Genomic DNA, 24,048 nt, shown 5'->3' with positions numbered 1-24,048 from the left:
ACGTGGGGGGAAGTGGCCTGACTCCGAGCCCCGACGGGATGACTGAGCTTCTCACCTTATCTCAAAGGGAGAGCACGAACACCCGATGGAGGAAACTCATTTCGGCCGCTTGTATCGGCCAGGATCTCGTTCTTTTGATCACAACCCACAGCTCGTGATCATAGGTGAGGGCAGGAACGTAGATTGACCTGTAAATTGAAAGCTTCGACTTTTGGCTCAGCTCCTTCTTCACCACGACAGACCGATACAAAGTCTGCATCACAGCAGACGCTGTCGCCCAATCCTGCCCTCGCTCGTGAACAAGACCCAATATACTTAAATTCCTCCACTTGGGGTAAGAACGCATCCCTGACTGGGCGAGAGCACTCCACCCTTTTCTGACTGAGGACAGGAACCCAACACCCCATATCAGGGGAGGGGATTCGGTACCCCATACTCCCGAGCACCACAAAGAGAACTCCCTGAGGGATATGATCGAACGCCTTCTCTCCAAGTCCACATTGCTGGCACGAAAACCTGAATCATCCTGAATCTGAGACTCAACTTCCCGACAGACCCATCCTGCCGAACTCTCCCAGCAAACACTGACAATACATTTCGGCCTGCCAGGTTGGACCGACATCTTTCCAACCATCGGAGCCAACTCACCACCGGGTCGTGATCAGCTGACAGCTCCAGGCGTCTCTTCGCCCGGGTTTCCAAAACACACGGCCACAAATTCGATGATACGACCACAAAGTCAATTATCGAACTACCGCCACATATGGACACTCTTTTGTTTGAACATGGTGTTTGTTATGGACAATCCATGATGAGCACAGAAGTCCAATAACAAAACACAAGTTCTGATCGGGGGGCGATGAAGATGCTCATACTTGCTATGCTATGCGCCTCTCACCGTGGGCAACTCCAGAGTGGAAGAGAGTCCAACCCCTCTTGAGAAAAATGATACCAGACCCTGGGTGTCTGTATGATGAGGCAAGTCCGACTACATCAAGTCGGACCTTCTCTGCCTTGCACACCAGCTCGGGCTCCTTCCCTACAAGAGAGGTGACATTCCAAGTCCCAAGAGCTAGCTTCTGCAGCCGGGAATTGGACCGCCAAGGTCCCCATCTTCGGCCAGCAGCAAGCTCACTTTGCAACCGACCCCTTTGGCTCCTCCCATAGATGGTGAGCCCACGGGAAGGGGGACCAACATTGCCTCTTTGGGCTGAGCCCGGTTGGGCCACATGGGTCTAGACCAGGCTACTCGGCGCTCGCCAGCGATCCCCACCTCCAGGCAACATGAGTATATTGCCTTTTGTCATTTGAGGGGGTTGTGATTGGATCACAGTGCTTTTTCATAAACATAACAGTGCACTCAAAGAGGAGCTGGAAAGGATAGCATAGAGGCCAGTGCTGTTTCCTAGAGAAAGTCTATCAAAGGTCCCTTTTGGAAGATTGACTGTGGACCAAATGAATTCTTCTGGCAAGTTCAACTGAGGCTACCTTCTGTCAGCATAAACATCAACACGCCACACAAAAACATACCTGCATCATTGCTCCAATCAGCAGAGTCATTTTCCGGGGGATGAGTTTGAATGGTGGAAATACCTATTGAGAGAAACCAGTGACACAGAGTTTATACAGGAGTTGTTCGCAATCCTGATAATGACTTAAGAAACGTCAGTAAACAAAATACCTCAATCTGTTGAGGGGCAGATGACAATTTTCTCTCATTTCTGTCCACTACAACAGCTGACAAGGTTGTCTGGCCAATAGAAACACCTTTTACCAGGTAAACCGCAGTGTCGTGTTCTGTAGACTCTGCTACTGGTCTGGAAAAGGAACATAAAGGCGTGCCCATTAAGGTTAAGATATTTTGAACAACAAAAACACATGAAGTCTCACAGCCCTTACTTCAATGACACGATTGAAGACGCTGCCTTAAGATTCAATTTCATGAAGTGGAAATAGCTGGTTGGGAAAGGCTTCTTGTTATCATCCAACAGTCTGACATAACACCTGACTGACTTGCCAATTTCCACCTGTAAAGGAGACAAATGAGGCCACTCAAGAGGGAAATTAAGACCAACTGAACTCCATGAAGATTAAAAGTTGAGCACTCGGACAGAACAAACAGAGCGAGTGCCACTGAGGCACGAATGTGTGTTTTTATTTATCCTGGACCAAGGATCATTATGTCGAGCGGCTCCAGCATCAACCACAAAGAGGAATTATCAGACTGGAAACTGACCTTGTCGACCACTCTCAAATTCACCTCCAGGATTTCAGAAACATGCACTGTGGCTTTGGCTATTGATGGAGATGCCAAACAAAGGTCATGAACCATCACTTGCACCACACCTGGCTGGATGGGGGCAATCTGGGGACATGCAGGAATTCAGGAGAGAAATTCAAACTGGCAATCATTCTTTATCACTTGTGTATCTCGACTGCGAATTTCGATTTCCCTTCCCTAAATCACTCTACTTGAACTCCAGATGTCCCTACATACCTGGGCTGTTCCTTGGGTGTCCTGCAATACCACATGTGCAACATCTTTAACACTGGTTTTGACAACAAAATGCCCCGACCCCTCTCGCAGGGCAAGGTTACCCTGCAAGGAAAAACACACGTAAAGCTTTTGAGCTGAAGTCAAAATTGGTAATGGATAAGACTTTCATCGCACAATTTCAGATCACTTGCATGGTTGAACACGCTGAGCTAGTCGCATCAACAGGACCCCACCACAATTCATGCTAATTTCTCCAGATATGTCTAAGGCAGGGGTCGGCAACCCAAAATGTTGAAAGAGCCCAAAAAAAAAAAAAAACCCCCAAATATGTCTGGAGCCGCAAAAAAATAAAAGCCTTCTATAAAACTTACAATGAAGGAAACACATGCTGTATGCATGCAGGAGACTGGACTTTCTCAGAATTGTTTATGCTCTTCATTCCTTTGTTGTGTGTTCACAAACGCCCCCATAGAATTTATTTTGTGATTTCCTCGCTTGATTTTTTGTTTTGGTGCATTATTTTCGCTTTTCTTAGTGTCAGTGAAGTGATCATTAATTGCCGTTTTTCGAAGGCTGTCTTTGAACGCCTCTCGAGTCAAATGACATCTATCTAGGTTGTTTTTGCCCACAGTCATTCAACTGTTGCATTGTGGGACTTCCGGGTTGGCGCGTTTTGGCTGCCGCTGCTCTCCCACAAACTTTTGTGTTTTACGGTGTTTTTACGGTGTTTTTACGCTCGATTGTTTTACTGTTTCGCACGGAATCACTATCATCATCTCACAGTCATTCCACTCCAGCCCCCATCCACGCCTGCCTCGCACTCTCAACCATCTTCGACTGTTTCGTCCCGGCGTCTCAGCGTCCTACCTGTCAACCTGTCGCTCCTCCATCGACCTGTCAAGGGTCTGCTCCAGTACTCGGTGGCTGAGCTCCTTAGGCTCCGCTTCCAATGGCTGGGCCCTCCTCCTGCTCTACACCTGCTCCCGGACATCGTTCGCTTTCCTTCCCGGAAATACATTCATCGTGGGTCTCGTCGGGCTTCTGCCTCAACCGATCCAACACCATCACCTCCTTCTGGTCTTCCTCCCGTCGGCCATCCAGAAACGCCGGCCGATCCATCGACCATCGTGCGTTAGCCGGCTTGGCTAGGTCGGCTAACGGTCCCCGCAGCAGCGAGACTGCCGCCGTCAACTTCGGGCTACTTAACATCCGTTCGCTTACTGGGAAGGGTAATCTCATTCAAGATATCCTCACGGACCGTAAGCTTGACATTCTTTGCTTAAATGAAACCTGGCAAACTCCCGGGGACTTCTCACAGCTGAACGATTCCACTCCCCCGGGATTTGTTTACATTTCCAAGCCCCGCGATTCTGGTCGCGGAGGAGGTCTCGCGATAGTATACTGCAAGAAGTGGAAAGTACTTCCGGTTTCTCTCCCTCCATTTTCCTCCTTCGAATGCCTTGCCTGTCAAATATCTGGATCCATTCCCACGATTATTGCCACAGTGTACCGCTCCCCCAAACCCCACCGCGACTTCTTAAATGAAGTGTCTGCTGTCCTCACCCATCTCTCCTCTCTGTCACCAAATGTAATAATCCTGGGAGATTTTAACATACATATGGACAACACTGCTCTTCCTCTCACCATTGACTTCACTTCATCAATTAACAGTTTTGGTTTTGATCAATTTGTAGATTTTCCCACACACATCAAAGGTCACACCCTGAATCTGATCTGCTGCTCTGGTATTACCCCCTCCAACTGTACTGCTGACGAACTTCCAATAACGGACCACTTCCTTATCTTATTCAACATTACGCTCCAGCTCTCAACTGCCAAATCACCCCGGACCATCGTTTACCGTAATATTAAAGACATTAACATTGACTCTCTCACTGCATGGCTGACCACCCCGACTCCGGACATTGATTCCACTCCTGATGATTTGGTTTTCCAATATAACTCTGGTCTCATCAGCATCCTCAATACGCTCGCCCCTGTCAAGTCCCGCTCTGTCCTTTTTACTCGGTCTGCCCCTTGGTTCACCCCTCATCGCCGTTCCTTGAAATCCCAAACCCGGCCTCACTGCTCACAAGGACATCTATGCAGCTCAACTATCCCTCTACAAGGATTCCATCTCTCAAGCAAAATCACATTACTACTCTGGACTCATCTGCTCCAATGCTGGAAATACAAAGACTCTCTTTTCCCTTTGGAACAGAATCACTCAACCCCCTGACTCCCTACCACCTCACTTTTATTCTCGTGACACCTGCAACGCACTTCTCCTCTTTTTCAACGAAAAAATCAACAGAATCCACCAGCATCTGGGCTCCTCTGTACCTTTCCCCTCCTCTGACCTTCTCACCCCTTGCAAACTGTTCTCTTCTTTTGAACTCCCCCATCTCTCATTAATTTCAGACCTCATCATTAAATCCAAGACTTCCTCCTGTCAGCTCGATCCCCTCCCCACAGTTCTGGTCAAATCCTGCCTACCCTCTCTGCTTCCCTTCATCTCAGCCATTATCCATTCCTCTCTGTCGACTGGAATTGTTCCTGTGCTCTTCAAAACTGCAGCCGTCACCCCAATCCTGAAAAAACCCGGTTCAGATCCCAATGACTTCAATAACCTACGCCCCATTTCCCATCTTCCCTTCATTTCGAAAATTCTGGAGAAAATTGTCGCCTCTCAGCTCCACTCCCACCTCACTGACATTAGTCTTTATGAACAATTCCAGTCCGGCTTCCGTCCCCGTCACAGTACTGAAACAGCCCTCATAAAAATCACAAACGATCTTCTCATGGCAGCAGACTCTGGCCTAATCTCCATCCTCATCCTCCTTGACCTGAGTGCAGCCTTCGACACAATCTCTCACCCCATCCTCCTCAACAGACTCTCTACCATAGGCATCACCAACACCCCTCTACGTTGGTTCCACTCATATCTCACTGGCCGCTCTCAGTTCATTCATCTTGATTCTTTTACTTCACAATCCCTCCCCGTCTCTTCTGGTGTTCCCCAGGGTTCTGTCCTAGGCCCGCTCCTTTTCATTGTCTACCTCCTTCCGCTCGGAAACATTTTCCGCAAATTTGGCTTACACTTTCACTGCTTTGCGGATGACACCCAGCTCTACCTCTCCAGCAAACCCGACGCTTCTCTCCCACCCTCATCCCTCTCTCACTGTCTCTCAGAAATCAAATCTTGGTTCACCCATAATTTCCTCAAGCTAAACAGCAATAAAACTGAACTCCTACTCGTCGGCACCAAATCCACTCTAAACAAAGCCGACAGTTTCTCCCTCATAATTGATAATGCCACTATATCTCCTTCCCCCCAGGTGAAGAGTCTGGGTGTCATCCTTGACAGTTCACTATCCTTTCACTCCCACATCAATAACATTACCCGGTCCGCTCATTTCCACCTTCGCAATATAAACCGCCTCCGTCCCTCACTCACTCCTCACACCACTGCTATCCTTGTTCACAGTCTCGTCACTTCCCGTATTGACTACTGTAACTCACTCCTCTTCGGTGTCCATCAAAAATTCCTCCATAAACTTCAACTTGTTCAGAATTCAGCAGCCCGGATCATCACGAGAACCCCCTCCTTCCATCATATCACCCCCATCCTCCGACAGCTCCACTGGCTTCCTGTCAAACTTAGAATCAACTTCAAATTACTTCTCTATACATTCAAAGCCATCCATAACCTTGCGCCCCCCTATCTGTCAGATCTTCTTCAAATCTCCATTCCCTCTCGCTCACTCAGGTCCTCATCCTCCCTCCACCTTTTTCTACCCTCTGCCCGTCTCAGTACAATGGGGTGCAGAGCCTTCAGTCGCTCTGCCCCCAAACTCTGGAACTCACTTCCTCCCAACATTCGTAATATTGACTCTCTTTCCATATTCAAAACCCACCTATTCAGACTTGCCTACCCGCCTTAAATCTTTCTTTGTCTATTATTTTATCTGTGTTTTACTATTGCTCTTGGTTGTACAGTGTCCTTGAGTGTTATGAAAGGCGCTTGCAAATGTGATGTATTATTATTATTATTATCGAGTCGAACGAGAAGAGAGAAGGCTTCACGGAGTAGGATGCAGATGTGTCTGTATTTGTCGAGACTGTTAAAAGCATAAATAAAGTGCACGTTTTAAAAAAACAACATCACAGCTCTCCTTTTTCGGAGCTGCAACATGTATCTATGTCTATTTGAGCTATATTAGCCTACTATCAAAATCTTTTTCCATTTTCAAACATTTTTTATAAAGCTCCAGGGAGCCATTAGATGTCGCTAGAGCGCCGCATGCGGCTCTGGAGCCGCGAGTTGCCGACCCCCGGTCTATGGCGAGTAGGGTCAAACTATGATGAGCTAAAAAGAAGTCATTTGCAAAAAGAAACAATACTAAACACCAAATGGATGGACTAAACAGTAATGAAGCGGTAAGAGAAAAATGTCTCTCTTACCCTCACATCTGGGTGGCTGTATAGGGTCAATGTGTCAGGAAAGATGTGCACATCTTCAACTAAAATGAGTTCCAATGTCGCTGACACTGGGGTAAACGTGTCAACCTATTCACCAGAACAGTTGAAAACAGAATAAGGATATACAGTTGGACCAACTCAGATTAAAATAAATAACTGATACATAAGGTAATCAACAGAATCTACACGTTTGACAACATAGCAAATGAAAAAATGCATTATTCTGCTCTTAATTATTTGTGTGAAAAATGAACGTTCATGATGAAGTAGATAATCACAATGTATCCTGACTGAATCTGCAGAATGTGCGAATACATTCCAGTAGTTCAGCGACATCAACTGTCATTGGGCCACAAAGATGGGAAGCTGTTAAATTCTTGTGGCAAAAGAAACTCATATACTGTATTGAGATTTTTGTGAGGCATTGCCCACAACACAAGGCAGATAAAACAAAAATGTAAACAAAATAGAAATATTCTTCAATTGTGTAGCCATCTTCAATGCCATTCCTGCTCAAGGCAATCACTGCATATTTACCAGCAACGTTAACACACCTTTCCTTGTCCAGCTGCATATTACCTTGTAGTAGAAATAATTACTGTAAATGAGGCCTTGATAATAAAAGGCTAGTATAAAAGTGAACAAGCAAAACATTTAACGTTTGAAGAATTTGTTAGTTACATAGCGGACGCGTACCGAGGAGGGTTTTAACATCTCTTAGCATCCCGCACGGGCCAGCAAGGAGAGAAAACTGACTGCTCAATGATCAGATAAACTGAAAAATGTGACACTTACGCGACTCTGAACTTCGGCTGCTTTGATATGTGAAAGCTGGTAATCCAGCGCTGTCGCCGTGATGGCAGCGAGCCCTGATTGACGATGCACAACAACGGTCTGTCGGCCTGTAACAGAGGACAAAGAAAGGAATTGCCGCGAAGCAAAAAGCCAATGATAATTTTAGACATCAAAAAACGACAGCAATGAAGAGTTAGGGCATTCAATTCAGTGAAACCTTCTTTCCAAAAAGCTCATCAATGTGGGATTAGGTCGCTTCAAATATAACCAATCAAAAACTTTTAAGAGCAGACACTTTACCGTGTAGTTTCATCTGTTTGTTTTCATCCTTAAAGGGATGAAGCGTCATGGGAAGGATTGGCTCAATACTGGCCAAAGACACTTTGCTTGATTCCCACACGATGCTCAGTGAGCTGAAGTTGTCAAATTTCCGTCCTTGGTGGTCAAAAGCTGCAAGGTCCAAAACGGAGTTGCGATAATTTGAAACTGGGACCTTAAAAAACAACAACAAAAATACCATCATCATAATACTCAGGCGGGATTGTCATATTAAGGAGGAGGAAATAACATGCGTACCACGTATTTGTTCTGCTGCAACAGAGGGCATGCTAGTTCCTGCTGCGGAATGGCGTACACCGGGACCAGGGTGAGGCGTGACGGAGGAGCGCAAACAAACTTTACAGATGCCCTCTCTACAGCGGGATACGGGTTGGTCACGCTGGCCTTGTTTCGCACCCTCACCTCCAGCATCTGCACATTTATGAAGCATCACAACAAAGCTCTGACAGTGGGTCACCGTGGAGAATACATTTCTTCTCCGGGAACAGAATACTATTGTAGTAACTAACTTTATGTTGGATTAGTGTGTTGGAACAGTTACGTATCATCAATGCTGTGCCCAATGCTACGGTATAAACCAGTGGTCCCCAAACTTTTTCCTGTGAGGGCCACATAACTTTTCGCTTCTCTGATGGGGGGGCCGGGGTCAGTTTGTAACAGCAAAAGTGTGACTGCAAGAGTACCTAGACGTAAAAATGTATCGTTTCCCAGAAACCCACACAAAATCAAATAACTTTTCTTGATACACTCGCGGTATTAAAGACGTCTTTCTTCTCGGGACACACCACCTCTGCGACAGCATTCATGCATTTCTTGACAAACTCTCCTTACCGCTGCTTGCTATCAGTTGAGCAAACTGAAAGCTAGCCCGAACAGATGGCTGGTTCAGCTGAGCTTGGCGTACAAATGTATTTTGCTGAGCTAACGTTCCTCTTTTTAGCGTTGACAGTTTGTCTGCTCTCATTTGCCCATGCAAAAAATCGTACTTGTTGTTGTGACGGGATTCATAGTGTCTCCGCAGATTGTATTCTTTGAATACCGCCACTGACAGATGAGACAGACAATCTTTTCTTTGCATTGAAAAAAAAAAAAAAATCGTTTCTCCATTTTGAGTTAATTTTTTTTCTCTTACCTCACCTTTTCGCCATGATTACGTTCTCTTTGAGAGGGACGGGTTTAGGATTTTTTTTCTGGGGTTGCCAGATAACGGCACGGATGGAACAAATGTCACGTTATACTGTATGTGTTTATGAAATTGTCACTAGGTAATAGTTAATCATGAAAATAGTCCATAACTAAGGAATATTTTATTGCAAAAGCCAAATTTTATGATAAAATACAAATATACATAGATGAAAAATAAATCAAAAGACTCTCTGGTATTGTTCAGGGGGGCCGGACCAAATGTGGAGGTGGGCCGGATCCGGCCCGCGGGCCGTAGTTTGGTGACCACTGGTATAAACCAAGAAATCTTTTAAAGATAGAATGTTGAGCACTTATTGGTGTTGTTAAATGAAGAAAAAGTCATGCCGATCTAGTCCCAATGATATCCAGCACATCCAGTTTGTTATTTGGTCAGCATGGAGGAATTACCTGCTCTCCCAAGGCCCTGCAAGTTGCTCGGACCAAATGCTGGTCATAATTATGGGACAGTGGGCTGGTCAGAGTCAGGCTCACACTTTCTTCCTCCTCAGCTCTCAACTCACAGAAGAATTTAGAGGGCTCCAGAACCCAAGGCTGAGGCCCTCCCTCGAACAGCATGTCTTTAGAGGAACCCAGCGTCACCACAGCCACGGACACAGGGTCAAGAGCCTGACAAATGAGATCATCGGGACAATCGCCGTCATTAAAACAGAAAAGTGTCTTCTTTTCTTTTTTAAAGATGATTTATTTCAACAGACTATCAGGTCAAGCTGGGAAATGTGACGATATGTATGGTGGAGATGAACATATGTATCGTTCCACTTCTCTCCTTTTGTCTATATTTTAGTTAAATTTGAACTTTTTTTTTATAGGGGATTATGGCAGCAAGAATTATTTTTTTAAGACTCACGCTGAGAGGAAGATAAGCTGCAATGGTGATCTTTGCACTGAAGTGAACGTTGCCATGGGTGTAGCTGACCAAGAGCGTGGTGTAGCCTGGGGTCAGAGCTTTGGCTATCACCCCACTGCAGTGGCCTTGGCCGGGAGCCAGTCGACCTGCAAGGTAGAAACAGAGGTGTTTGGGGTAGAGGCAATGCAAATATCCGCAATTTATTTTACCCCCAGTTTACTTTTTCAATAAGCAATAGGAGATTGAATTCAATGTGAAATGGGAAAAAAGGTAAATTTGAAGAGATTCATTGTTTCAATGTTAAACAAGCCCCATGAATGGGTCCCACCGAAAACACAACACATTGATGACAGAATTAATGAACTGCTGGCCTTACCGCTTCAACCGACAAATAAATATAAGAAGAAGAAAAATAGACTGCACTTTTACCCTCAAACACATGAAATACTTAAGTGGTCTGTTCCAGCTGAACAACTTGTGACCAGTTGTAGCTCCCAATGACAAACTGTACAAAACAGGACGATCAACAAATGAGCATCTATTCGTGAGTGACCTTCATTTAATGGCAATTCTCCGATGAGTGAGGCAACTGGCAACATGAGGAGAAATTTATCTTTTATCCACAGAAGCAGCTGCTACACATCAGAATCCATTTGCAGACTCACCTTCAAGCTGCTGAAAGACGCCTTGGTTTTCCTCATCAACCAGCAGGTCAAAGTGGGAGCAGTCACTCAACATGACGCGCTCCATCCCCTTTTCCTCCAGCAGGCCAAAAATTCTGAGCGGTAGTTCCAGAATCGTGCCCACTCGGGCTTCCACTCGACAGGGAGCAAAGTCCATTGCCACAGGTTCAACGACGTGTACCTAAGGGAATGAATATATTCAAAAGCCTTGGCGAAGTCCTACCCTCACTGGAAACGATTCCGACTTACTGCGGGCAATGCGAACCAAACTCTGACATCGGTGGTATAGTGACCGACCAGCCCGTATCAGGGGGTTCGGTACCCCATACCCACGAAGCACCCCCCACAGAACTCCCCGAGGGACACGGTCAAACGCCTTCTCCAAGTCCATAAAACACATGTAGACCGGTTGGGCGAATTCCCACATACCCTCGAGGACCCTGCTAAGGGTGTAGAGCTGGTCCACTGTTCCACGGCCAGGACGAAAACCACACTGCTCCTCCTCAATCTGAGGCTCGACTTCCTGACGGACCCTCCTCTCCAGCACCCCTGAATAGACCTTACCAGGGAGGCTGAGGAGTGTGATCCCTCTGTAGTTGGAGCACACCCTCCGGTCCCCCTTTTTAGAAAGAGGGACTACCACCCCGGTCTGCCAATCCAGAGGCACTCTCCCCGTTGACCACGCGATGTTGCAGAGGCGTGTCAACCAGGACAGCCCCACAACATCCAGAGCCTTGAGGAACTCCGGGCGGATCTCATCCACCCCTGGGGCCTTGCCACCGAGGAGCTTTTTAACCACATCGGTGACTTCAACCACAGAGATAGGAGAGCCCACCTTAGGGTCCTCAGACTCTGCTTCCCCCAAGGAAGACATGTTGGTGGAGTTGAGGAGGTCTTCGAAGTACTCTGCCCACCGGTTCACAACGTCCCGAGTCGAAGTCAGCAGCGCCCCATCCCCACTGTACACAGTGTTAGTGGTGCACTGCTTCCCCCTCCTGAGACGTCGGATGGTGGACCAGAATTTCCTCGAAGCCGTCCGGAAGTCGGCTTCCATGGCCTCACCAAACTCTTCCCACGCTCGGGTTTTTGCCACCAAAAATATATTCCAATAAATGCTATATTGCACATGTAAGATTAACATATAAAACAAAAAATAACTGCTGTTGGCAAAAGCAGTGGAGTGAGTTAGTGCATTGTGAAAACAGGATGTTAGCCCCAAAACAGTTTTGCTTTTAACTCTCGAATAAAAAGTAACTATACTGTTAACACGAATCCTTCTTGCTTGTAGCTACAAAGCAGTTACTTTGCAAATGTAGTTTTGTCATTTAACAAGTATAGCTTAATAAATGACATGGTTTATCAATGATGCTGGCAGAGTCACCATACCTTCATCTCTCCGAAATGGAGTGGGTTGCGCATATCCTGCGCTTTCACGATGCTGACACCAATGTCACTGACTGTCGTCATCACGCCTTTGACAGTCACTGTGGCCACGCTTGGGTTGGATGAAGAGCAGCTGAAATTTCCACTGCCACCTGTTGCCTATCCAAAGCAAAACAGCAACAACTTTCAACAACATTGAATGGGACAGCATGAGAGGTAATTGCAAAGAAAAAAACAAAAACAAAACAAAATTAACTATTAACTCAGTCGTCATCTTGTTCATCCTCATGAATTATACCTTAATTGTGTACTGATAAGCGCCGACCTTGGGTTGCCATGGGAACGTGAGAATACTGGGACTAAGAACGATAGGTTTACAGATTTCCACATCCTGTTCATCGTGGACTGGGTTGACGAGTGGGTGGACGCCGCCCTTCTAGAAGCAGAACAGAGAACACAGGCACTGATCAGGCTGACCGCTGAGTTTTCAGGGATGAACGAAAGATGAATACACTTATAATTTTGAAATGTGAACAAGTGCTTACTTCATCCTCAACAGCTGTCAAAGTAGCATCAAAGACACTAAGGCCGTTTTTGATAGCTTTGACCCGATGGTAAGATCCATTCAGGGAAGAGTGCAAAATGTCAAAGAATTCCAGAGGGAAAACTGAGTCGATTCGGATATTCTGCCAAAAGAGGAGGTAGAAAAGCAACATCAATAACTTTGCTTTACGTAGCATTGTATGAAAGGTGGTCACTGTGAAGCTGTGAGCTGAATTTGAAAGTGTGTCATATGTGAGCACAAACAATCGTTATAACATAGCTGGCATCCCGGTATGGAATATGGCCATCAGGCCTTTGACATACTTCCGATCTCGTTAGTGAATCTCAAATTTTGAGTTTCCTGGTTAACTTTTTGCTCCTTCATCACAAAGGAAAGATGAACGCACAGAAGAAAAACACAAGCGCTTCGATGAGGCAGCAATTGTATGGCAGTACAAAGAATTTGAAGCTTGCCAGTATGTCGCTGCATGCCAAGAAACAACCAACACCCTCCTCATTTTGTTTCCAGTCCACTGCGTGCTATAGACGAGATCTTTGAGAAAATGGCAAAGTCTTATTTTGCTTTTATATCGACTAGAGGTCAAAATTATATTTCACCTTTTTATATTTACTCATGTAGTGGTACACTCGCCCGACTTGTGCGCGGGCAGCGTGGGAACAGTTCCCACTCAGTGAGGGTCTGGATGTCGATTTGACTGGCTGTTCATCTCTATATGTTCCCTGCGACTGACTGGCGACCATTTCAGGGTGGAGTCCGCTTCCCGCTTTAACTCAGTTGGGATAGGCTAGCACCCCCAGCCCCATGACCCTGTTCAGTATCAGCGGTGTTGAAAACGGATGACTGGATATTTATTTGTTTTTCTGGAAATTATTTTTGCCGCTGTTGTGACTGGAGCAGCAAGTTATGAACGCAAACTGTTTTTTGAACTTTATTTAACAGATCCAATGTACAATAGAGAACAAAATAAAACACATTCACACAAACATAAAGAACATAACACTTGGGATGTCCAAGTTTAAATTCCATACATTCAATATATATTTATGCACAAATATGAAGATTCAATACAAGCCGATCGTTTTAATACTTTTTTGTTTTGAAGAAATGCCTCATCGAAAAACATAACGCTTGAATTTATTGAATGCAACATAGTTTCCTTCCCATGAACTTACTTTTATGTACAGGAACTGTAGCCATTATTATAAACAGATTCATCAAATACACATCTGATTTTCGCTCAAACCTTCGTGAACCTTTTTTTGCATATGTAAATATGATAAACAATTTTAAATGATACTTCTTTAATCTTATTCGGAATTAAGTAACGATTATGTAAAAGCCGGCCTTTCTTCCAAGCTACAGTATGTCATCCACATAGACAGATCAAAATGCAACCATGTGAGATGATGAGGTAATATCTTTCTGAAAAGGCGCTCTTATTCTCTTCCTACCAGAAGATTAGAAACCGGTAAAATTTCCAATCACTGGCGAGATTGAAAGTACGTCACAGCCGTTTCATGTAGTTCATTGCCAGGATTCATTTTACTGTGACAGTTTCATCGACAGGTGCTTTTCTACCGAGGTTTACTTACATCAGACAAGTAGAGTTTGTTGCCAGATTTATCGAGTACTTCAATCTGGATATCATAGTCTCGACCCATTTCCAGAACCCAACTGTTTCCAGGATGAATTTTAAAACCTAAATCCAACACACAGGTTTAAAAAAGACTTCTCACACTCACTTTTTCCCTTTAAAAACAAAAGTAAACAGGAGTGACTTAACTAACCTAAGTAGGCAGGTTCCACCACAAACAAAGTGCTGTTGGGAAGACGAAACACCCCTTGCATCCGAAGACCTAAATAATACTTGTAAGGAAAACTGAACCAGACATTGCGTACAGCTGGAGCATGCAGAAACCTTTGGAGGGGCGGGCAACTCAAAATTAAAAGGAGGAACAAGGAGGACATTTGAAATGCCTTCCAGAAACATACTTTACTCAGATTTTGCCAGCTGCCAAAAGACAGTAGAAAAAGAAATGGAAGAAAGCAAAGAGGTAAAAGTAGTCATGAATTTGCGCCACTGCCCATTATACTCATCGAATGCGAAAGAAAGTGCAGAAATGCACTGAAAGTCTCTGCCAATGCCATAAGAAAGTACAGCAAAAGAAAATATGGAAGCAGACGAAGTAGTAGAAGACAAAGAAGAACTGTAGTTAGGGCAACTAATGTGTGACAAAATTCTGTTGCTGCCACAAGCATGCGGTGTCAGCCACAACAAGGATTTACTAATTACGGCAACAAAAGGCATAACAACCGACCACAATGCTAAGCGTGATTCTTGCAAAGGTAAGTCATTTCAAAATCAAAAGAAAACCTTTTCCGAAGTGAGAATTCACTCTAATGCCCTGCTACTAACCTATGAGTATTTGTGTTTGGAGAGGCAGAGCGTGCTCCCCTTTCATTCATTTCTGAATGCAGCCCATGTTCAAAAGAAATCAAGCGTTCGTGAACTATTTCTTTTCCTTATGCTGCCTGATGCACTGGGATCCAGCGCTCTTTCTTTGGGGCACATTTGAACAATGCTCTGAGTTTGGTAACAGTCAGAGTGAAGCAGTGCATGCTTGGAGCATATTTTCAAACATATCTACGATTAGGGTATGGGCATTTTGGGGAGGGGGGGGGGTGTCCAAGCTCGACTGTTCTTGGTCTCCTATTTTTGTCAAACAAATGCATTTTATGCTTTATAAAACATTGTCTGAATTTTCGGGTGCTAGGAATGGATTCCGGCATTTATATGGAAAATGCGTCTCGACTTACATTTTCTAGTGAAGAAATTTCTTCCAGAACCAATTAATTTCGTAAGTAGAGGTACCAACCTACTCGTGTAATACCCAAACAGGTCAATCAGTGCAGCCCAAAAATACTGTTCATGAGCAGGAGGAGGGGTCATGGTCCAGCACAGCCCATCAGCACCTTGTTAAGCCTCCAACAGAGTGGCAGGCGAAAATGTTTCAGAAGGATACTTTTATGGTCGAGCACGACATTGATGTGTCCCAGTTGAATGGCTGCAACTGTGGAGGTTCTTTGATCCAGACGTGCAACATCAATATCTGGGTTCCCGTTTGTGTCGACCACACTGTTCTCAAGGTGCAGCTCATATTGATCACATGGCATTGAAAGCTCTTGAAAAGCATTGGGAATCGGAAACATTCTATCTCAGATTGGCCCTGATACTCAAATGCGAGCTCCATTCAGCAGTCTTACCGGTTATCGAGCCCTGTCGTATCTTCAGGACTTGGTATCGGATTGACGTTCCGACCATCAGGTAGACATTATGCGCAGGGCTCAGCAAAATGTTCTCTAAAATCAGTAGTTTCACCTCAGCTGCGTCCACACCCTGCAGGACAGATATCACAGCAACATCAGAACAGCTTCATCTTCATGACCGGTGGTTTTAAAACAAGCGTCACGAGGGAGTTTGCCTTAAAAGGGGACACTGAGTCAAGGTGACTTGTTAAATCGACTGTATGCAAATATTTGGGTCTCTGGACTGGAAACAACTTTCGTGACTCTATCTGTCTATTGCTGAAAATGTGTTTGTGAGCAAGCTCTTCTGTCTGCATTTGCACTCCACTGTAACAGAAACAGTCAGGCTTCAAACATATCTGAGCGCCCAGAACGAGTCAAGAGACATTATTCGTTTGTCACAATTTGTTTAGCCACATGCAACTTCTTGACGCAATACGTCCATATTTAGCCACTGGCGAGGTCGGAAAAGGTGACAAATAGCATAGTAGTCACTCATCATGGCAGTCAAAGCTGTGCCAGGAAATCCTGGAGGCTGTCTTAACACTGAGGCAATTCATTTGAATATTTGTGCTGGAAAATAATTATCTTACTTGATACAGTGATTCTTGAATTCTGGCCTTCACTTTCGCATGTCCTGTTTTCAGGCCTGACACCAAAATGATATTGCCTTGTTTTCCGACACGTTCCATTTCAGAGATGTATTCAGGAGGTGTGTATGTGGAATCGGAAAACTTGAGAAACCTTGAGAAGGGACAAGACAGAGCAATGTTAACTTTGTGCCACTTTGGATTTTACCCAAAAGATTGGTAGAATGCCAGGTGTAGTTTTGTGGTACCCAGAGTTACAACCTAAATTCGTTTCATGACATGACTCTTATCTCAAATCAACTCTGCTCATTGAATTAAATGTAAACACAGTTAATCCGTTCCAGTCCCCCAAAACACTCAAAATGCATTTTTAACTGCCTTTCATAAGAAGATTTGCACTCCACAGTACAGCGCCTTATAAAAACACACAGTGATGTGATACAGTAACATTAGCTCTCCATATTATCTTTAAACATGGAAACTGTGAGCGCATAACATGACCATACCAAACATATTGTTCTCCCTTTTTGGGGTCGACTGGCAGTTGGCAAAGCACCCTTATGGCATATTAATTACTGCTACCGACTGATATTGTTCTTCCATTGCAAGGAAACCAATGTGAACTGGTGGTGGCCGGATGTCGAGAAGTTGGCCACCGTTATCAAGTGGAGGAAGACTGAAGGTCACACCCATCTCAAAAACTTGATTGTGTATTAAAACAAAAACTGGTTGGGTGATGACACGAACCTCAAAAATTCATACAGTAAATCCAGACACTTTTGTCTCAAGGCGCCACTGTATTTATTTGCCATCTTACTCATAAATAATTATAAATCAAGTGTGTAATTTCATTGCTGCTAAATAATGTAGATAAGGGAAGACTTACCGTAATGAATCATAAGAATCTGAGAATCCGTTCACATCCACATCTTTCACGATACTCCAGTCAAAGACCAGACCTGCAAGAGTGCTGAAGGTGTTTCCTGTAAGGAAAATGAAAAGCATAAGAGTCATGCTCGACTTCTACTTCAAACAAGTGAGTGAAGATGAAGCAAGTGGGTATGAAACAGGTGGCATTGAGGGTATCTGCATATCTGGCGGGACATGAAGGATGTTGAGTGCACCCATCTGACAGCTGAATTGGCCAGTATGGAACTAATAAGCATTTGATTACAGAATCCTCCACATTCTTCGATACGCTACTTCAAATAATGACTGTAAAGGCCAAAGTCAATGAATCAAAGCATAAAACCTGATACCGTATAACAGAGGTCACCTACTGTTTTGAAACTGAGAGCAACTTCTGGGTAGTGATATTACGAGTTTGAAACACCTCTGACACAACAAATTTGATCAAATTAAGCTATAATTTTATTCATCTGTGTGAAGACGTGTTAATAATTTCGCTCAGCAGCCCAATTATCAACCATGATTTATCAAGGCAGGAAACACTTCATTTCTATAATTTTCTGCAAGCGTGTTTATATTTTCACAACAGACCAGCGGGCTACTCATGTGGTCCATCGTGCACGTTGGCACCATATTGGTGACCACACTGGCCTAGAGCCTGGAACAGAAAACATCAGACTGTAGCCACAGTTCATTTAGTGACATGACTTTGTCTTTAACACAACTCAGGGATGAAAGCAAACACGACCAGGTCATCGGCACAGCCCCAGGGGATCCAACATTTTAATTGATCAAGATATTAAAATTGGTTAATCTTTACAGCAGCAACATATGAGTGATGATAACGGAGATGCAAACGGTAGATAAATACTTTACATTGGTCAATACGAGCCTGAGCGTGTCAATTAGCTTGGCTAAGGCAGAACTTAGCAGAGCAGCACAGGCTATAATGAGAGGAAGCTTATCTCATGGGCACCTTCGGAGTCCAGCGCATGAATTTCGAGTGCAAGGGGGGAATCCTCCAGGTGTAGTTCTCTGGTGGTGGACACAATGGTGACATCATAGATCACGTCAACGATTGCATCGCAGCGCAGTATCTGTCCTGTCACTGTGAATGAGAGGGCAACTCACTTTAAACACAATGGGCATCACAACTAAATCAGCGCAAATGGGTTTGAGCTGATGAAAGGCATTGAAATGTGCTTGCATCATGGAGTTTATGATATATTGTCGCTTTGATTTGATCAAGGGCAGGAGAAGCATGCTTCAGAAAAAAAGATTAGCCGTTTTTATTCGCAATGCACATTTCAAGATGCCATCACAGCATAATGACTTTTGTGGCTGAAAAAAAAGTATATAAAGAGGGAAGGAAAGGTTGTGCAATATTAGAATAATTTGATGATTGTGCAGATTTTCTCCACTAAGAACAGCACAATGGTTTTGTCGTTTTCAATTGATAATTACCAACATCTTCAGCCAGAATGATGCTGGTCAATCTGGAGGGCTGCGTGGAAAGAGCTTGAAGAACTGCTTTCCTGGAGCAGCCTTGGCCCGTCTCTTCGTCAATGGGCTGGACACTCGCAACTTCTGGTCGAGTTGATGTCCTGGAAAAATATGTGTACAGGATTCACTCACTTTTTGCGGGTGATGCGTTCCAAGCCCCCCTCCCCGCAATAAATTAACTTTTTAAATGAAAAGGGCAGAATGAATACTGAACTGTTCATCAAAATATGTAATAGACTGAATCCCCCATAACCAAACCACGAAGTAGCGAGGGACACTTTACACTGAATGTATTGGTCAAGCACAGTAAAGTAGCTTTGCTCACCTGATCATCCTTCACAAAAACATTTCAAACATTCAGGAGGGAATTGACAGTGAAAACCTTTCCCAAAAGACACTGAACGCTCCAATTCTGCTCAATCATTACGTTGTTTCATTTTCTCTGTTTCATAGTCTTGAGGTTTGACAATTCTGCTTCCAGGACAGCAGCTTCCGAGATATGGGGAAACCCTGTTCTTTTCCTTCCGTCAAGCCTTAAATTTCCAGTGTATGTAATTTCTTCTCTAAGAGACTAATAATCTAAGGCTATTCTTATGAATGGATGAGAGTACTCACCCATTCGTGTACTTTTTCACAAGGTTACTACTCCCTGGAAGGAGGTAGTCGCTGCTCATATACAGCTCAAATGTACACGAACAAAAGCGACAGAACTAAAGTTCAGAAGCACAAAGAGGGGTGTGCTAGCGAGAGGTGTTTTTCGGGCTATTTCGGTCACACAACTGTCTCTCTCAGATTCACTCACTCACAGATGCTGTGTCCACGTGCAGGGGGATGCAATCTGACACATTTTGACTACCTTTTTCTCTGCACTCACCATCTGTAGCAGCCCTCAGTGGTTTCCAGTGTGAAGTTAATTCGTGTACTTCTGGCAAGGGGTAGCAGCACTTTGGGCATATTAAGCTTGGAGCAGCCACAATTTTGAAAGACGCCTATTAATAACAGCAAAAGAACCGCCGACTGCATTTCCGTTAAATGTGACTTGTTGGTCACGAAACTACAATGAACAGAAACGACAACAAACTTGTTTCGCCTCATGAAAATGTTGTATTGTGTCGTGGTTGTCTATTTCCGTCATGGGAAGAAACGTACCGGTCAACTAAAAAAAAAAGTGCACCGGAACCGAAGCTAACAGAAGCCGAGAACCCGCCATTTGCAACTATTGGACTTGAGAGCATGCGGGCAGTGCGGAAACGTCCCTCACCAAGAAGAATGACGCGTTTTCTTAAAGGTACACTGACGTTTGCGCTGCGTCTGTCCTTGTAATAACTATATTGATTTTGTCAAGCAGCATTTCCTATCTGGTGCCATTACTCAAGCGTGTAGTATCATGGAACTTGTTTTAAAGGTCATATTCCGTCAAAATCCCTAACATAGGTCAAAATGAGTCTGTGACCTGGTTTCAGTTTGACATATCTGCTGTTTGTTGATTGCATGCATTAAAATGCACAAAAGTACAAAACACCTCCATCAGCTGTAGATGTCATTCTGAACGCAAGACACACTACTCATTATTCAGCTACATGCCCAATTACCCACTTTGTGGTTGCAATGCTACATGGTTAGTCATCTCAAAAAAAGTGGCTGAGCAACAACTCAGCTCTGTGTTGAGCAAAGGTTTAACTTTGCATCACCTGCCAACATCCAAGGAGTGGAGGAATGAATGACCTCCATTTCTTTTGGGAGACCCCCAAGCATTTCAACACATTTTGTGGAGGATAGTTTCTTAACACGCATTACCCAACTATCCCCATCAGCCCAAAGTAGGCCTACTCTAAAAGTAATATTTAACTGCATTACATCACCAACACATTTGGACAACGCTATCATGACCAGTCAATGTCGACTGTCTCAAGAGTATCTAAACCCATTTCAGGCGGGCGAACTTTCCAATGCTTGGTGAATTCAGCTGCTTCACAATGACTGTCAGAGCTGACACCGAAAGGTCAAAACATGACTTTGTTCGGAACTCTCAGCCAACACAAGATGCACAAATATAGTGTACGACCAAAAAGAACAAAGCTGTCTTACATTTTCAATTTACAGAGAATAGTAGAGCATGCAAAGGGGATCCTGGGCATTTTTCACCGTATAAGCCCAATAAAAGGATTTCTTTTTAAGTATGGCATTGAACATTTATGGCGGTACGGAAGTCCAGTGGATAGTACGTCGGCCACAGTGCAGAGGTGCAGGGTTTGAGTCCGGCTCCGGCCTTTCTGTCTGGAGTTTGCATGTTCTCCCCTTGCCTGCGTGGGTTTTCTTCGGGTACTCCAGTTTCCTCCCATATTCCAAAAACACGCATTGCAGTTTGATGGGACGTCAATACACACATCTTCAAGCGATGCCTAGCTCTGTTCACTTCTTTGAATTATTTTGTTTTGTTTTGTTGTTGCATCATTGTGTAAGCCAGCTCAAATGTGATGCTTCCTTCCACACAGACTGAGTGTGCGTGCAGTGCTGGGGAGAGGGTCATGCATTCTGCATGGATGTGTTGTAACTTTGAGCCTTCTTTTTCATGAATGCAGTACTGGGTGTAAAATGGATTAATTTGGTCAACATCTTAAAATCCTGTGAGTTCTGATTCTTAGTAGAGATGGAAAAATGCTCACAATTTGTAGCTTAATGAGTAAAAAAGTATTCTGGTAAAGGAGAAGTGCTAATTTCACATCTTCAGTAGAAGATAAAAGTACAAACTGAAGATAAAAGTACAAATTGAAACATACTTAAGTACAGAAGTGCAAATTATACATGATATTTTTTTGGTACTTTTTGTGCAGTATTTGTTCTTTTAATAACATGGTAAAACAAAAAAATACTCTGCACACAAAATTGTTTTCCTTTTAATGTATTGCATAGTGCTTGTGCTGAGAAGAAAAACACTATTTTTTTTTTATGTTTGTGTTTTCTCAGATAACCAATCCATCCGTCCAGACTGAGAATTTTATTTGGTTAGAAGTTGGTCTTTTTTTTCAGCTGGATCAAGACAACGCATTAACCACGAATCAAGTGATTCTCTCGGATAAAGCATTGGATGGGGAATATCTTGCGTCTCCAAATCATCATTAATTCTTCTTGTTCACATTCTTTGTTGTCACTGCTGTCTCTTTTCCCCCACCATAGTTCTTCGGTCTCAATCAAGCTCGCAACCGCGGTTGACTTTAACTCTATTTACATTTATTTATTTATTTATTTGTACATGGTGTTGTCATCTGTGGAAGTTAAAAATATAACACGCCTACCTTGACCAAGTCATGAGTAGAAATGACAGATATCTGTAAGTACAGATGCCTAAAAGATTTGCTGAAGTAGTTACTTGCCACCACTGTTCTTATTTTTTACCCACCACGGGAGTTTTTTTGGTGCAACGCAAAAATGAATAGAGTAATGAAACAAGGCAAAGAGAAGTCTCATCTCGTGTAATTCTTGCAAAACAAACTGGTGCAACCCCGCAAAAGAACAGGTTTCACTCATCCATGTAAAGCATTTTTTCGTCTACATTTCAAATGTCTTCCCTGTAAACGTGACAGACGAGGCAATATAATGCATCATTTCCTAGGTGTAATTGCAACGCGAGGTCCTCCTTAATCACAGGAAGATCAAAGTTTAGGCGATGTTTCAGAGTGTTTTTTTTCTTGAGGGTTCACAGTGATTTTAGAATGTTTGCATGTTTTAATATCCTACAAAAATCACCCCAAATCCCACTTTACCAAAAGACGGAGGTGACTTCGGGTGTTATTTGGAAACTTCAATGTTTTTGAGCCACACAGATGTACACAGATCTACACAAACAATCACACAAACACACGCATTAAAGCTAACATCTGGTAAGAGGCATACGCGTCAGTGGCAATTGCCAGCATGGAAGTCATTTTCTTCAGATGTGATGGGAGAGTATGAAATCGCTCAGACTTGTAAACCAGAACAAATCCAAGTACTGTATACATGTGCATAAAAACAGTTTGTAACCCTCTCCTAACTAAAGACAAACACACAATAGTCACTGATATAACTTGGATCCGACAGGGGTGATAAAAAATATAAATGGACCAGTACTGAAAATGAAGAAATGAAAATCAGCATTTGTTTTTTTAAATTGTGGTCCAACAGAATTATTGTTCGAATGCAACTGGTCCGGAATAAATGATGGTAGCCTAATTTTACATTTTTGTTGCACAACTGTTAGATGAGACCCGTTTGGCACATAATTGTTGCGTCGCTGTGACCTTGCTCCTGGCTCTGTATCTTCCTATCTTGCACACTTACCAGTTGAAACCATTAAAGACCTTGGAGCCACAGTCCAGAGTTCCCAACCCCAAGATTAGGTCTTCTGGATCTGTCAGAAAAGGTCTCCATGGCTCATGTCTCGATCTTCCTGGAATCCATTAAATATTCTTCTGTTAGTGGACTTCACAAGGTATTCGACTGTGTACCTTGGGGGACTCCTGTGGGTGGTGCTCTGGGAGTATGGTGGACAAGACCAGGAGATAGTCTTCATAACCTTCGTGAACAGAATTAGTAGGCAAAACTGTGTTGTTGAAGGGGTCTTGTTTTTTGGCCCGTGGGTTGTGCCTCTGAATTTTTGTAGGTAATGTGGTTCTGTTGGCTCCATGGGACCATGAACAAAGCTGAGATTGATACAGCTGGAATGAGAATCAGCACCTCCAAAGCGAAGACCACAGTCCTGAGTCAGAAAAGGGTGGAGCGCCTACATGGGTCAGGGATGAGATCCTTCTTCAAGGGGAAGAATTTCATTATTTGGGGTCTTGTTCATGAGTGAGGGAAGAATGGAAAGGAAGAGAGAACGACAGATGTGAAGTGTCCGCAGTGATGCAGATTCTACATCGGTCTATCATGGTGAAGGGGCACCTAAGAAAACCTTTTCTTAC

The 24,048-nt window shown here is 43.9% G+C and overlaps 1 protein-coding gene across 2 annotated transcripts in view; it reads right to left on the bottom strand.

Moving 5' to 3' along the window:
* The window catches only part of LOC147211023 (nuclear pore membrane glycoprotein 210-like), a 35,720-nt gene extending 15,397 nt beyond the window's left edge, over positions 1–20,323 (bottom strand). For both annotated transcript variants that reach the window (XM_086120407.1, XM_086120415.1), the window contains exons 1-24: positions 19,980–20,323; positions 19,067–19,206; positions 18,579–18,710; positions 17,580–17,676; positions 16,697–16,847; positions 16,062–16,194; positions 15,821–15,979; positions 14,585–14,653; positions 14,390–14,496; positions 12,778–12,918; positions 12,531–12,668; positions 12,236–12,391; positions 10,832–11,030; positions 10,167–10,312; positions 9,707–9,925; positions 8,351–8,524; positions 8,075–8,267; positions 7,775–7,881; positions 6,962–7,066; positions 2,498–2,599; positions 2,237–2,365; positions 1,900–2,027; positions 1,682–1,817; positions 1,531–1,593 (exon numbers count right to left, since the gene is read on the bottom strand). In XM_086120407.1, coding sequence (XP_085976533.1) covers positions 1,531–1,593; positions 1,682–1,817; positions 1,900–2,027; positions 2,237–2,365; positions 2,498–2,599; positions 6,962–7,066; positions 7,775–7,881; positions 8,075–8,267; positions 8,351–8,524; positions 9,707–9,925; positions 10,167–10,312; positions 10,832–11,030; positions 12,236–12,391; positions 12,531–12,668; positions 12,778–12,918; positions 14,390–14,496; positions 14,585–14,653; positions 15,821–15,979; positions 16,062–16,194; positions 16,697–16,847; positions 17,580–17,676; positions 18,579–18,710; positions 19,067–19,206; positions 19,980–20,200 — 3,345 coding nt within the window. In that variant the 5' untranslated portion in view covers positions 20,201–20,323. The remainder of the gene's footprint in view (positions 1–1,530; positions 1,594–1,681; positions 1,818–1,899; positions 2,028–2,236; positions 2,366–2,497; positions 2,600–6,961; positions 7,067–7,774; positions 7,882–8,074; positions 8,268–8,350; positions 8,525–9,706; positions 9,926–10,166; positions 10,313–10,831; positions 11,031–12,235; positions 12,392–12,530; positions 12,669–12,777; positions 12,919–14,389; positions 14,497–14,584; positions 14,654–15,820; positions 15,980–16,061; positions 16,195–16,696; positions 16,848–17,579; positions 17,677–18,578; positions 18,711–19,066; positions 19,207–19,979) is intronic.
* Between the last annotated feature and the right edge of the window lie 3,725 nt (positions 20,324–24,048).

Source organism: Hippocampus guttulatus, chromosome 1 (genome assembly GCF_054856545.1).
Source record: "Hippocampus guttulatus isolate MCC_2025c chromosome 1, RoL_Hgut_1.0, whole genome shotgun sequence".
In the NCBI taxonomy this organism is placed as follows: domain Eukaryota; kingdom Metazoa; phylum Chordata; class Actinopteri; order Syngnathiformes; family Syngnathidae; genus Hippocampus; species Hippocampus guttulatus.
This window is presented reverse-complemented; position numbering and strand designations above follow the sequence as displayed.